Raw genomic sequence first — 14061 nt, 5'->3', positions numbered from 1 at the left:
ATGTGTGGATTTAATGAACACGACTGTTGGAAGACGCAGTCCAACACCAGCACTGAGCCTGTCCTCACACCTCCTCACACCTCCTCACACCTCCTCACACCGCCCGTCTTCACTTCTTCTCCCTTCTCAGCGTGTCCTCCTCCACCACTGCCTAACATCTGTCTTTTATTCTCTATGATATTCCCCTACAGTCAGCAGGCCTGACAGCTTTTCTTTGAGCTTTTAGTCACAAAGAAAAACAGCTGTGCAGCAGGTTGTATTCATGCAGCTACTGAAGCCGTTTTGATTCACATGTTGGTGACGTTCATCGAGCTATTTGGGGAAAAAGAACAGAAGACGACGGTTTCGTGACCGCGCTGCAGACGAAGGAGAACTAAAGTGAAGATGATGACTGTTTCAATAAACTTACGTTTCTGGGAATTCCACAGGCTTGGTCCTGATCTTATTATGCAAAGCCAGTATGTACTCGTCGATGAAGGGACACTGCAGGAAGAGCAGAAGAAAGGAGGTGAAAACCACAAGAACACACGTGCACGATGACGGCTGCGAACATCAGACGACCTACAGACGACCGAGACGAACAACAGCAGCAATCGGCCGCTTGGATTCATTACATTTAACGGCAGCAGAAAGCTGCTGTTTCAAACACAAACACGCTCCCACGTTCTTCTATGTTTTTAAACTCACACACAGTCACATTTACCTTTCCAAAGACGAAGCAGTAGAGGGTCACCCCCATGGCCCAAACGTCCAGCGCCTGTAAGACAGTCCCAGCAGTGACGTTATACTCAGATAAATGGGAAACATTTGGAGTCGTTTTAAGGTTATTGTTTGGGGGCAGCTACTGTCAGATACCCTGAAGATGAGTTTATGCAGCGGCACGTGTGCCCCCCACCCCTCGCTCCCTGTAGCTCGGCTCTGTTCCCTGATAGAGACGGGATGATTAAAGCAGCCGTCTGAACCTGTGACATATCTCAGCCACACGATGCTGCAGACGTGACATGAAGTATCCTGGCTACTGATTTCCTCTGGAAACAGTTTGGCCAAATCACATCTTTGCAGAGGCCGAGTCGTCAGGCAGAAGCTAGAAGTTCATCTCTTAAAAGCTGTAAATCCCCAAACAGCAGACGGAGGCACTCCGGTGACTCTGACACCCTGATGGCTTCTGTCTGTAATCAGCTGCTCTGGCCCCTCGTTCATGGACAAGGTCAGTCTGTCCTTTCAGACAACTGCAGAATTTAACCTGACAAAGTCTGATGGAGGGTTGAGGGGAGAGAAGGGACGATTTGGTGATATCTTAGCCCCTCCCTGCAGCAGGTGGACGCTCACATCCACCTGCTAGTTACGCTAAAAACAATTGGCTTATTTCACTGGAATAAGGACCACGGCAACAACCAGGACCATCAAAGGACTATTATACAGATGTGTCATAAAGTCAAGTGTCCCCTCGTACAATCTTAAGGTTTCACGTATGAGGACATAATAAAAACACACGATGTCATTAAACCAAAACAAATGTTGAGTTTTCTGTTTGGCTTCATCAGTTTCTGAGATCCCGCCGCACCACCTCGGGTTCAGGTCTGGACTCTGCTGCTGTGCGTGGGTCACCAACACGTGTCAGGTGCTCATGTTGGCGTTTGTGCTGACATACAGTGTGTGGTTTGTCCAATCAGCGGCTGTGCGTTATGTTCACACGTCTCCACTTTGTTCCAGAAATATTGTGGTTTGTTCAGCTAAGCTCAGCCACGCTGACCTCTAAACAACGCTTACAGCCATGAACTTTGACCTTTGGCTGAGCAGTAAGGAGGAAGTGTGGACTTTGACTTTCATTCAGCTTACTTATGCTGCTGAGCACCAGCTGGTTATTATTCTGATACATAAACATCAGAACTGAAAGAGTGTCGACTTTCTAAAGTAAAAAATAAAAAATCTTTGTGTCTTTAAATGTTTAAACGTTATTCTGCTTGTTTGTAAAGGCAAGCAGAATCAGCCTCATCACGATAAAAAAGCTTATCTGCTATAAACAGAACTGATCATCGTCTAACTGTGAGAATAACAACGTGAAACATTTCTGAATCATTCGATGGAAACTGAAAGACCACCGTCTTTATCCCGGTGTTATCACTTCCTTGTTCTTGGGAAACTGATCGTAGCTCAGCAGCTGTCATTTGGAGCTGGAGGCTCTTCAGCGTTTTCAGTTTGGGTCACCAAACTCACACCAAATACTCCACTTTAAACTTCATGTTCATCGACTTCACTCACTTTTCCACTGAAGCTCTTTCGCGCATCTGAAAGCGTCTCTGGGGCCATAAAAGCCGGAGTGCCAGCAGTGCTGGACAGCAATGCGTCGTTGCCCTCAAACTGGTTGCTGACTCCAAAGTCTGCGATCTTCACATGACCATCGTCCCCGAGTAACAGGTTAGAGGGTTTGATGTCGCGGTGGACAATCTTCTGGTAGTGCACTGGGATAAAAAAGAAAACACAAAGAACAGAGCGTAAGTTTCCTCTTTGGACACGTGGAAGCTTATTTCTGTTGTCTGGGATATTTCCAGCTTCTAAACACAAACTGGAACTATCGTTGGAAAAACGCAGCCTGAGGATCCTCAGGTCGCATCTTTACTCGTGTACACGGAGGTTTGAGAACATGTCATTAAGGGCAGCTGGTGAAATGTGGTCTTTATGGGGAAGAACGGACTGTGGTGATCGTGTCATCATGAGGGCGGAGCTGCGCTTCTTCAGCCTGCGTCCTGATTGGTCACCAACATTGTTCAAACTGGAGGAAAATAAATACTCTCAGCAAATGGGAGGTTCCCAAATTCGGGAACGAGCCAAAATTGTTGGGAATTATTTCAATCTTTACCAAAGCATTGTGTTGTAAAGGTTAATTATGTGGCTCAAGCTCAAAGAGGAATCGAACCCGTGACCTTTCACTGTTCGATGGCGGTGTAAACGCCTGCCATGGTGGATGTAAAGCAAACAAAAAATAACCACAGCAGCTGGTTCCAATGAATTTCGCTCCATTTGACTTCTTTAAATGTTACTTGTTGCCGACCGTAAACACACTAAAATACAACTGGATCTGTAACATGTAGAAGAAATGCTGCTTTACATAGTAGACATAAAGAGGAAAACAGACACCAACACACAACAGAACAAAGTGTTACATATGAGCTCATTATTGTTTCATCAGTTTCCAAAGTTCCACCTCAGGATTTGCAAAAGAACAACCATGAGGTATTTTAGGTACTGAAACAGTGTTTCAATATTACTTGCAATTAAATGTCAACATGAACACTAACGAGTAATTATAACTGTCAGCTGAACATGGTGACGGGAAGAGTTTCCTTTCGCAGGGTTGTAATTATAAGGTTTAAAAATTGGAAATGATCAGTTGAACTGATCTGTAGTTGGAACAATTTGGAGTTTTGAAATCCATCATTACTTAAAGTGGGAACAAACTCTAATGCTTAGCAAACAGCTGTGCAATCAGAGAAAGCTGCTTCATTAGCACTGGGTGACTGGGCTTTACTGGTGACTGGGCTTTACTGGTGACTGTACTGGTACTTTTTGTCCCGTTGTTACCACCATGGAGCTCAGGATGACACTGCTCCTGAATGATTAAGATCATAGCCTGCTGAGATTAATCACGAGGCCTGGACGGGCAAAGCTGTATCACTTAATAGAAGCTGATAGTGACGGAGGAGACGGAGGGTCAAAGATGGAGAGGCCCCTCCCTGCTGCGAGAGGCGGAGCTGGACAGGGCGCCAGTCTCACACGGGGCTAAAATGACTGCTTTGAATCTTTTAGTCACTTTGTGAGGCTGTGTGGTACTTACAGTATTCGATACCCAGGATAACGTCTCTGAAGTATAGGCGAGCTTGCTCTTCTGATAAAGGACCATCTGTGGGCACCTCCATCACTGGGCTGCAAACCCACACAGACACACAAACAGGCAGTGTGACAGACAAGTGTGCAGATTATGTGTAACAGTTGTTTCACTGGTAGCTGTGCTGCTGACTCTAAATGTGACTTTGAGATGGATCCAGATTTAAGCTCTCAGACGCTCAGCAGCACGCAGCTAAGCATCTGATTGGATGACAGCAAGTTACACACGAGGACACGAAGGAAGCTGTAATTTCAACAACACTGTGACGCTGCAGACAGTGCTGGGAGCCACAACATCCCAACCATTCCAGGATTTTCCTGCGTCACGCTCCGTATTCCATAATGCCCTGATATTGATGGATAATAGGGCTGCCACAAACTATTATTTTGATAGTCGACTAGTCACCGATTAATTTTGCGATTAGTCGACTAATCAGATCATCATCCATTGGACGTAAAACTACAGCTTATTGCACCAGCAGCATCTGCTCTTATATAACTATCATTAGCTTACAGCTTTAAGTGTTTAAGGTATGTGCTAACTAAAAATAAAGACAAGATGATAGTTTATTAAATTTTAATGAAATTTGTAGATTGTTTCGGTGAAGTTTAATAAACTCCTTGCTATCTAAAATATAACAGGACACTGGAGTAAATTCTGGAGCATCTCACACTTCTGATAATCAGCTGTCTGCTTGACGTTTATTCAGCTGTGTAAAAACTATAACTTTAATCTCAGCCAAACCGATTTACTCAGGAACAAATAAAATACTAAAGCCAAACAATAACATTTTTAAGTTATCTAAGTGACTTATATATCATGTTTAACCTGAGTAGTGAAAGACAGCGGTGGGTTTGAAAATGATTAGCCGGGAGTCCGGTGTTCTCACGGCTCTAGTTAGCCTAGCCCCCGGCTAGCTATCGAGCTAGTGGCTAACAGACGTCTCCGAAAACGTCGGCGCGCTTTTGAAAATATGTGGTGTCTTGATAAACTGAGCAGATATTTGAGGTTTACACAGCTACATTCTCGCCTGAAAATATGTTAAACGTTTATTTTGTGACCCAGAAAGAATAATAAGAGTAATATTAAAACTAACTAGCTGCCGCCATTGTTGGAAACTGAGCTGGGCTGCGCTATGAATTCTGGGACACAGCTTCTTCTTCTTCTTCGGGGTTTAACGGCAGTTGGCATCCTTGTACATGCAGTGCTGCCATCTTCTGTTACAGTCCGTTATTACACTCTTAAATCCTACTACTTATTCCTGCGTCTTTTGTGATCTTACAAAGCTTCAAACGACGTGTCGACTATTAAATCAGTCGTCGACGATTTTGATAGTCGACGTAATCGTGACTAGTCGACTAATCGTGGCAGCCCTAATGGACAACACCGCATACAGACAGATATAAACATTATTATCACTGTAAGTTTGAATTCACACTCGTTTCATCTCAAACTGCACATTTATAAGGAACAAATCTCCGAAAGGGCTGGTTGATATCTTCACAGATTTAAATCCTTCATATGCGAAGAACCAACTTTACCTTTGAGCATCATCCATATTTTTAAAAAACAATTTAAAAGGACAACAACAAACCAACAGCTGACTCTGTGTAATAATCACAGATTTGATCAAACATCTTCTGCCTTCACTAAACGGTTAAATCTTTCTGTCTCTTTGTCTCTAATGAATGAAACAGATGTCAACAAATACTTTTAAATGACTTCCTTACAAATACACTATAGTATATATCGTTTTTGCAATTAATAACTGACGTGTGCAGGAAAACACATTCAGAAATGTACTTTTGTGTTTGAGTGTCTGTGCTCTCTATTGGATGCTTTTAAAAACCTCTGTGTGTCTCTAAAGCTGCACAACAGTCTTCACGTGTTACTCTGTTAATGAGGAGGTGACATTTGCAGCACCACATTATGAACATTAACAGAAACATTACGCGTGCGGCTGCTGCCGTGTTTGTTCTGCTTACAGTTCATTTGCTCAGCAGCTTCATGTCAGAGCAGCAAAGCAGTGACTGCTGGGTGAAGTGAGCTGCTCTGTTACCGACTGTTACAGCAAAGATAACAGCGTCACACTCTGTAAGCTCTATGAAGTGAACTTCAAGCTGCCCTACGCTCACGCAGAGCGGGCAGTGATTCGACACAGTGTGAACGTCTTCATTTTTAGGGTTTTTAAGCAATAATTCAGATTCCAGGTCCAGATTTTGTGAAGGTCTTTGGCTGCTCTGTCACTAATCTTCAGTCGTTTTACTTGATCGTTTCCAGACAAATGTTTGTAGCTGTTAACCTGTCAGTCGCCCAGCACGAAGCATCTCATTCAATCTTTTGTTATAAGCAGCATGTTGTAAAAACGTTCCCATGTCTTTAGTTCAACCTCCAAAAGATGTCAGAGAGAACACCGTTTGAAATTAGTTCCCAAAGAGCTGGTCACTGAGACCTCGGCACTGGGATGTTGTGCAGTGTGTTCTTAAATATTGCAGAAAGTCTTCTTATCTGCAGAGTAACGGCTACGTTAACAGCAGCCGACTCAGAGTAAGACAGCAAATCCATTCTCATATGAAAAGGATAATATAAGTTATTTACATACAGGTCCTTCTCAAAAAATTAGCATATTGTGATAAAGTTCATTATTTTCTGTAATGTACTGACAAACATCAGACTTTCATATATTTTAAATTCCTTACACACAACTGAAGTAGTTCAAGCCTTTCATTGTTTTAATATTGATGATTTTGGCATACAGCTCATGAAAACCCAAAATTCCTATCTCAACAAATTAGCATATCATGAAAAGGTTCTCTAAACGAGCTATCAACCTAATCATCTGAATCAACGAATTAACTCGAAACACCTGCTAAAGATTCCTGAGGCTTTTAAAAACTCCCAGCCTGGTTCATTACTCAAAACTGCAATCATGGGTCAGACTGCCGACCTGACTGCTGTCCAGAAGGCCGTCACTGACGCCCTCAAGCAAGAGGGTGAGACACAGAAAGAAATCCCTGAACGAATAGGCTGTTCCCAGAGTGCTGTATCAAGGCACCTCAGTGGGAAGTCTGTGGGAAGGAAAAAGTGTGGCAGAAAACGCACAACGAGAAGAGGTGACCGGACCCTGAGGAAGATTGTGGAGAAGGACCGATTCCAGACGTTGGGGGACCTGCAGTGGACTGAGTCTGGAGTAGAAACATCCAGAGCCACCGTGTACCGGTGTGTGCAGGAAATGGGCTACAGGTGCCGCATTCCCCTCAAGCCACTTTTGAACCAGAAACAGCGGCAGAAGCGCCTGACCTGGGCTACAGAGAAGCAGCGCTGGACTGTTGCTCAGTGCTCCAAAGTACTTTTTTTGGATGAAAGCAACTTTTGCATGTCATTCAGAAATCAAGGTGCCAGAGTCTGGAGGAAGACTGGGGCGAGGGAAATGCCTGAAGTCCAGTGTCAAGTACCCACAGTCAGTGATGGTCTGGGTGCCACGTCAGCTGCTGGTGTTGGTCCACTGTGTTTTATCAAGCGCAGGGTCAATGCAGCTATCAGGAGATTTTGGAGCACTTCCTGCTTCCATCTGCTGAAAAGCTTTATGGAGATGAAGATTTCATTTTTCAGCACCTGCTCACAGAGCCAAAACCACTGGTAAATGTTTACTGACCATGGTATTACTGTGCTCAGTTGGCCTGCCAGCTCTCCTGACCTGAACCCCACAGAGAATCTGTGATATTGTGAAGAGAAAGTTGAGAGACGCACATCAACACTCTGGATGAGCTTAAGGCCGCTCTCAAGCATCCTGGGCCTCCATAACACCTCAGCAGTGCCACAGCTGGTTGCCTCCATGCCACGCCGCATCGAAGCAGCCATTTCTGCAAAAGGATTCCCGACCAAGTACTGAGTGCATAAGTGAACATAATTATTTGAAGGTTGACTTTTTTGTATTAAAAACACTTTTCTTTTATTGGTCGGATGAAATATGCTAATTTTTTGAGACAGGAATTTTGGGTTTTCATGGGCTGTTTGCCAAAACCATCAATATTAAAACAATGAAAGGCTTGAACTACTTCAGGTGTGTGTAATGAATCTAAAATATATGAAAGTCTAATGTTTATCAATACATTACAGAAAATAATGCACTTTATCACAATATGATAATTTTTTTGGGAAGGACCTGTACATGTGGATGATACCAGCCAATTTGGTTATAACAGCAGCAGGTTGAGCATCATGATGTCTGTAGCACTGTAGGAAGGAGCGGCTCATGCATGAGGATGTGAAACGCTTTCAGCGCCAAGAACTGAAAACCCAAGAAAACAACGAATCCCTTTGAAGCCGGAGGTGGAACAAACGGCCGTACGGCTCAGTATGGGATCAGAACGATGCCACCTTGAAACGAAACCGAAAAAAATATTGAAACCGAAAAAAAATATTGTCATTGAAATAAATGTACTCAAAAATCTTGTATTGAAACCGAAAAAAAAATTGATAGTGAAAAACAATTAATTGAAACTGTAATTCTTTTGTTTTCGCTTACAATTTTTTTTTTTTCGGTTTCAATCCATTTTTCGGTTTCAATCCATTTTTTTTCGGTTTCAAACCATTTTTCAGTTTTAATCCATTTTTCAGTTTCAAACCATTTTTCAGTTTCAATCCATTTTTCGGTTTCAAACCATTTTTCAGTTTCAATCTGCTGGCACTGTTTTGGCATCCGGGTGCGCGCTGGGAGGGGGGCGGGGATTCCGGCCCGCATATATTTGCATACATTATAGAGGCCACTAGTGCTGACCAAGCTGCCATCTTTCTCTCTTTCAATGGCTGCTTCAATTTCAGCTTGACCCTCCAAACCGCAAGTAAGTAATCATTTTTTGTCATCTTTCCTTGCTGTCCCACTGGACTGGACATTAGTTTAGTTTTTTTTAGCTACATCTGGTGAAGTTGTGGTAAAGTGCTGGTATTAGCCTATTTGTCGTAGCAAGCTAGCCTGAAGCTAATATTTGCTATATTTAGGTACACCCGTGTCTCCTTAGGAGTTGGAGGCCGGTGTTTTAGGAACGGCACAAGATCTCATCAACAGGCAGTGTTGGGCAGTAACGCAATACATGCACCGGCGTTACGTATTTAAAATACAAAATATGAGTAAATGTATCCATTACTGTTCAATAGGTGATATTGAGAACACAGTTAGTTTGTTGAAATAAATGGATTACATGGCGGTATTTTCCTTTTTCATATGTTAGGCTATGGTCTCTCTATTTTTGGTAATTCCACGCCGGTGGAAACCCAAACAAAATGATTTAATATGAAGGCAATAGCAGAGTGTTACAGGCATCGCCCTAAACAATGTAGCCTCATGGGCCGTGTAGTCCGTGCTGCAGGGAGAACGGACTGCCATACCCGTTATGTGTCTGTGAGCGAGGGAGGGAGAAAAAGGAAAAGTATGAGCTGTCACTGAGCAGAAACGGGAGCTGGAAGCATGTAAATATAATAATAACCACTGCAGCCAAAAAGAGTGCCCGATGAGCCCAGCTGTAAGAAAGCTGTTAAGACTGGACTGTACACTGTGTTCCTGTTTTCCTCCGAAACAATAAGCAGCCTTTCAACGCCTCTCTCTGTCTCTCGCTAGCAAAGTTGACCCAGACAACAAAGTAAAGCTAGTTTTCAGCTACGAGCCCGACATGATGTATTAGCCAGAGGTCCCTTTACTACGGTTCGGAGCCGCTGACCTGTTTTATATATGCACTGAATAGTTTTCTACACGAGATCGCTGCAAAAAGTGCAGCCTTACCTAATGTCCACCTACTGTTACTCATTTATATTAAGATTTTAACATCTAGTTGGTATTGGTATGGCGAGTAGCCTTCAGTAAGAGTAATAAATCACACAGCAATAGTACATTCATGTAGTTGTAAAGTATTCAGAATACATTACTTCTATAATCTTTGGTGGAATACATTTTAAAATTAACCTTCCCAACACTGTCAACAGGTTAGCACCTCATACCACAGTGCACCAAAAGCAGTCTCATGAGCGCTGGAAAGGACAAGCCCAGAGCCCAAAACAGACAGTGCAGGAGATGACAAGGTTAGTAATTGTATGGTGAAAATTATACTTCTAGTTATCTTGATTGGCAAAAGAAAAGTAAATACAAAATCTGCTTCTCACATATAGGGCATTTCCAAGATTTTTTTTCAAAACTAATTCAATTTCTTTCATTACAGCTGTCCTGTGCCAGATGTTATGTTGGCCCACAGTGAGAGGCATCATTTCAGAAACACCAGGAAGACTGAAACTTATCGCCGGGATCAAGCAGGGCTCGTGATCTTCACCAGCAGCTCCCTCACAAGAAGGATAAACCCAGCATTTCATGAACACTGATGGAGACCTTTGCTTTGTGTAATGTTAGAAGTACTCAAATAATCCTCAGAGGCTCTGGACTTTTACATAATATCATAGCTTTAAGTCCTGTAGAAAGTTAAATATATGTTGTGCTCTCTGGTTACTCTGGTATGAATGACTCTGAACTACTTTATGATAAATAACACACTATTGTCAAAAAACAGTGAAAGAATTCCTGATCAAGTTTTTAGTTCAAATACAAGTAACAACCTTTGACTTTAATCAGGTTTTATTTAATTGTGTCAGAGAAAACATCATGTGCCCTTCATGTAGCTGAGTACATTCAGTGTTTAAAACAGAAGTTGTGCAGGTCTGAGATCAGCAGTTTTCTGAAACACCAAACTGAGGTACTGTTAATGCTGATGTATAGTGACACAGTTACATGAGTGATTAATCCTTTTGACTTTGTCTTTAAATTTATCAATAAAACAGCTGCAGCTTTCACTGACAGCACATGTGGTACTTTAACCTTTGTACTGTTTTCTTCAGTTAATTTTGGAGTTACTACAAAGATCGAAGATATAAGATGATCTGTCTGCTGTCACTGGGTGGTGCTGAGGTCTGAATCTGAGGACGGCTCCTGTAATCACAAACAGAACAGAATCATCACAAACTGAAATATAAAGATTATCTCTCAAATCTGAAATAGAGCTGATCCTTCTGTCCTCACACACTCGGGATCTGAAGTTGTCCAGTCCTACAGTTCTGCCGACAGCTGTTTATTTTTTATTTGTTTTAAAGGCCTTATATACTAACACATTTTCTAATATCATGTTTACCTTTGAGTTGTTGATGCTTTATAAATGGACATCTGCAAAGATGAGATGATGGAGCAGGTTTCAGTCAAGGTTCAGTCTGCTGCTGCATCCTGGTCACAACATACAGAGGTGTTATCAGCTCAGTATTGAACAAGAAATATTAATGTTTCAAATTATTTGTCCTAAAGGATGCAAGCTGTACAGAGTACTGCACATGTGACTTTGTGAACATAATTCATTAAAAATAATTAGGACAGTTTTTTAACCTGAATATTTGTAACAAGCTGAGTAAAAAAAAATGCTAAAAAAATAATCAGAGGAAAAATGTAACATTTTAACTTAAGCTGACAAGCGGAAGTAGCTGGTTTCAGTACATAAGTATAGGGCTTTGCTATTTAATTCGTAGCTATTGACTAATGAGGGGTTACTGAAGTTCCAGGTTTTTAAAAGTTGGCGTTAATGTCGTTCCACATGTGGAAAGCGACAGAAAACATGCTGCTGTTTGCATATATTTAATAATCAGCTCTGCACAGGAGCAGAAGCAGAGTCCAGCCTGTTGCTCTTACAGTATAATACTCATATAAAAGTACAGTAACCGTGGTTAGTCACTGAGCAGCCTGGTGCGTTTCTCTTGATTTCTTTAGTCAGGGTAAATTCATTCACCTGCACGGGTTAGCTAAACGAACTTTACAAAACAAGTTTCCCCAACAGCCAAGTGCTCATCTTAGCTAGCTAGGTCCGTAGCTAGGTCCTTAGCTAGCTAGCTAGCTAGCTAAGGACCTAAATTACGGATTAGTTTACAAACACATTTAACTTACCAAAAATAGTGCGGTGGGGTCTCAGGTCCTCCTGTCCGGTAGTCCAATTTACTGAAGAAGAATTTACCTCAGGCTGTCACTTTGAAATAGTCGGTAATGTAAACGCTGGACCTCTCAGCATCTGCCATTCCCGAACAGACACGTGCAAGTTTGTCCGTGACCGCAGCCGCGTCGTCAGCGTTTTCTCCAGTCATTGGTCAGCATTATAATATATGCAAATACATGCGGGTCGGAATCCCCGCCCCCCCAGCGCGCCCCCGGACGCCAAAACAGTGCCAGCGGAGTGAAACTGAAAAATGGATTGAAACCGAAAAGTGGATTGAAACCGAAAAATGGTTTGAAACCGAAAAAAAATGGATTGAAACCGAAAAAAAATGGTTTGAAACCGAAAAATGGTTTGAAACCGAAAAAAAATGGATTGAAACCGAAAAAAAAAATTGTAAGCGAAAACAAAAAAATTACAGTTTCAATTAATTGTTTTTCACTATCAAATTTTTTTTTCGGTTTCAATACAAGATTTTTCAGTACATTTATTTCAGTTACAATATTTTTTTTCGGTTTCAATATTTTTTTCGGTTTCGTTTCAAGGTGGCATCGTTCTGATTCCATAGCTCAGAGCAATGAAAGAAGAGCGCAGCAGTGATCGAGCAGGGATGAAGGGGGGAGAGATGAGGAGGAGGAGGGTGTGCCTTAAATTATTTAGAGACAAAGGATGGGTTCTCTACTCACCCCTTACGCATCAGCTCAAACACTGTCAGAAACAGAGAGAAGGAAACATGAACACGTGAGACCAAAGAGTTCATGCTTTTGTTTTTGACCACCAGGCTGCGCGTTACTCTGCAGCCTGACGGTGGCGCTGCTGATGGAGAGCTTCTGCATAACGCGCCAGCCCCAAGCAGGTCTGCAGGGAAACGACCATCTCTGAATAAATGACACGTACATATGCATCGAACGCCACAGGCTTACAGACACAGAGCAAAAGTATGTGGACACATAAAACAAAGACGTGCATACCCATGTGAAGGTTGTCCTCCGACGGATCGTCCAGCACCTGCAGCATTAAAACACAGTCATACAGTCAGAAAAGGAGAATTTCCAGTCAAAACTTTCTGTAAAGCTGATGGTGAGCAACATAAAACATTCAGTGCTTTCATTTAAAAGCTGACAGCGTTCACCGACTCGCTGCACGACTCGTCTGCTTCCTGGAGCTCGACAGTCAGGATGAGAGTTAGCATTTAAAACAGCGTCATGTGCACAAAGATGATCTCTCTGCAGTCGACACTTGACCAGGTACACAGGCTGACTGAACAGCTGCTACACCTTTACTGAACAACACGACGGACGCGTTAACGCAGGCGGAGGCCGCCGTCGCTGCAAAAGCTTTATTCGACTATTATGATAATTTGGAACAATGCTCCGTGCAGCCTTTTTAAACAGAAGTGTTGAGCTGTGTGACAGCTCAGGTACAACGGGAACCTTTGAAAACTAGTCCAGCTTCAAAATGTCAGATGAGCTCAAAGATGATGATGATGATGATGATGATGAGTGGGAAAAACAAAGCTGAGGTTCGTCCATGTTTTAGAACGACACGTGAACGATGATGTTTTTTAAACTATTCGCACGAGCGCCAGAATAAAACTCTGACATGCTTCCACGTCACACAATCAGCCAACCTGGCCCCGCCCTGTCACGTGATTCGCTGAGGTCAGAAGGCCCAGGATGTTGACGGTTGGTGTCGTAAACCACCGCCGAAACCGTGGCTGATTGTGAGCCACACCTGTTTCACACCTCGGCTCGTGTGATTACGTAGAGGATCAATAGGGGGTCCGTGGCCCTCTGGGGGGGGGGGGCACTCCCACAGGGTTTAAATCTGGGACTTTCCACCAGCTGCTCATCAGTAGAGCTGAAGAAGCTTCTGGGATGAAACGTCTTCAACAAACTTAAAGTCGTCCAGACGTTTCACCAGAGCTCTCACAGTCCTGCTCTTACATTACTGACCGACTCTATTAGCAACACAACGAGAGCTCAGTGGTGGCAGCAGTGCTGCTTCAGAGGCACGAGGATGGAGATCAGGTGCACCCCCCCCTGCTGGACCTTAAAAACAGAAAGGTCAGGCCAAAAAGAAACCCAGCAGCGTCGTGAAATAAAGTCCTGTGGAAGCACGAAAGGTCAACCTCTCTAAAAATAAATAAATAATAGAAAGTGTGAA

At 42.9% G+C, this 14061-nt stretch overlaps 1 protein-coding gene and 1 long non-coding RNA gene across 7 annotated transcripts in view; both read right to left on the bottom strand.

The window, feature by feature from the left end:
• Positions 1 to 14061, bottom strand: part of camkk1a (calcium/calmodulin-dependent protein kinase kinase 1, alpha a) — a 62755-nt gene that overhangs the window by 6819 nt on the left and 41875 nt on the right. For all 6 annotated transcript variants that reach the window (XR_014876377.1, XM_085174056.1, XM_085174053.1 and 3 more), the window contains 6 exons: positions 12867 to 12903; positions 12582 to 12603; positions 3836 to 3924; positions 2263 to 2462; positions 704 to 757; positions 410 to 483 (listed from right to left, as the gene is read on the bottom strand). Coding sequence is in view for 5 of the 6 variants with exons in the window: in XM_085174056.1 (XP_085030182.1) it covers positions 410 to 483; positions 704 to 757; positions 2263 to 2462; positions 3836 to 3924; positions 12582 to 12603; positions 12867 to 12903 (476 nt within the window). In the remaining variant the exon portion in view is untranslated. The remainder of the gene's footprint in view (positions 1 to 409; positions 484 to 703; positions 758 to 2262; positions 2463 to 3835; positions 3925 to 12581; positions 12604 to 12866; positions 12904 to 14061) is intronic.
• On the bottom strand, positions 10887 to 12222 carry LOC146509463 (uncharacterized). Its single transcript, XR_014876379.1, has 2 exons — positions 11853 to 12222; positions 10887 to 11144 (listed from the first exon to the last, which is right to left on the bottom strand). It is a non-coding gene; the product is annotated as an uncharacterized LOC146509463 (long non-coding RNA).

The sequence above is a fragment of the Neolamprologus multifasciatus genome, chromosome 10 (genome assembly GCF_963576455.1).
Source record: "Neolamprologus multifasciatus chromosome 10, fNeoMul1.2, whole genome shotgun sequence".
In the NCBI taxonomy this organism is placed as follows: domain Eukaryota; kingdom Metazoa; phylum Chordata; class Actinopteri; order Cichliformes; family Cichlidae; genus Neolamprologus; species Neolamprologus multifasciatus.
Note: the sequence above shows the minus strand (reverse complement) of the source record. Positions and strands in the feature narration are given on the sequence as shown.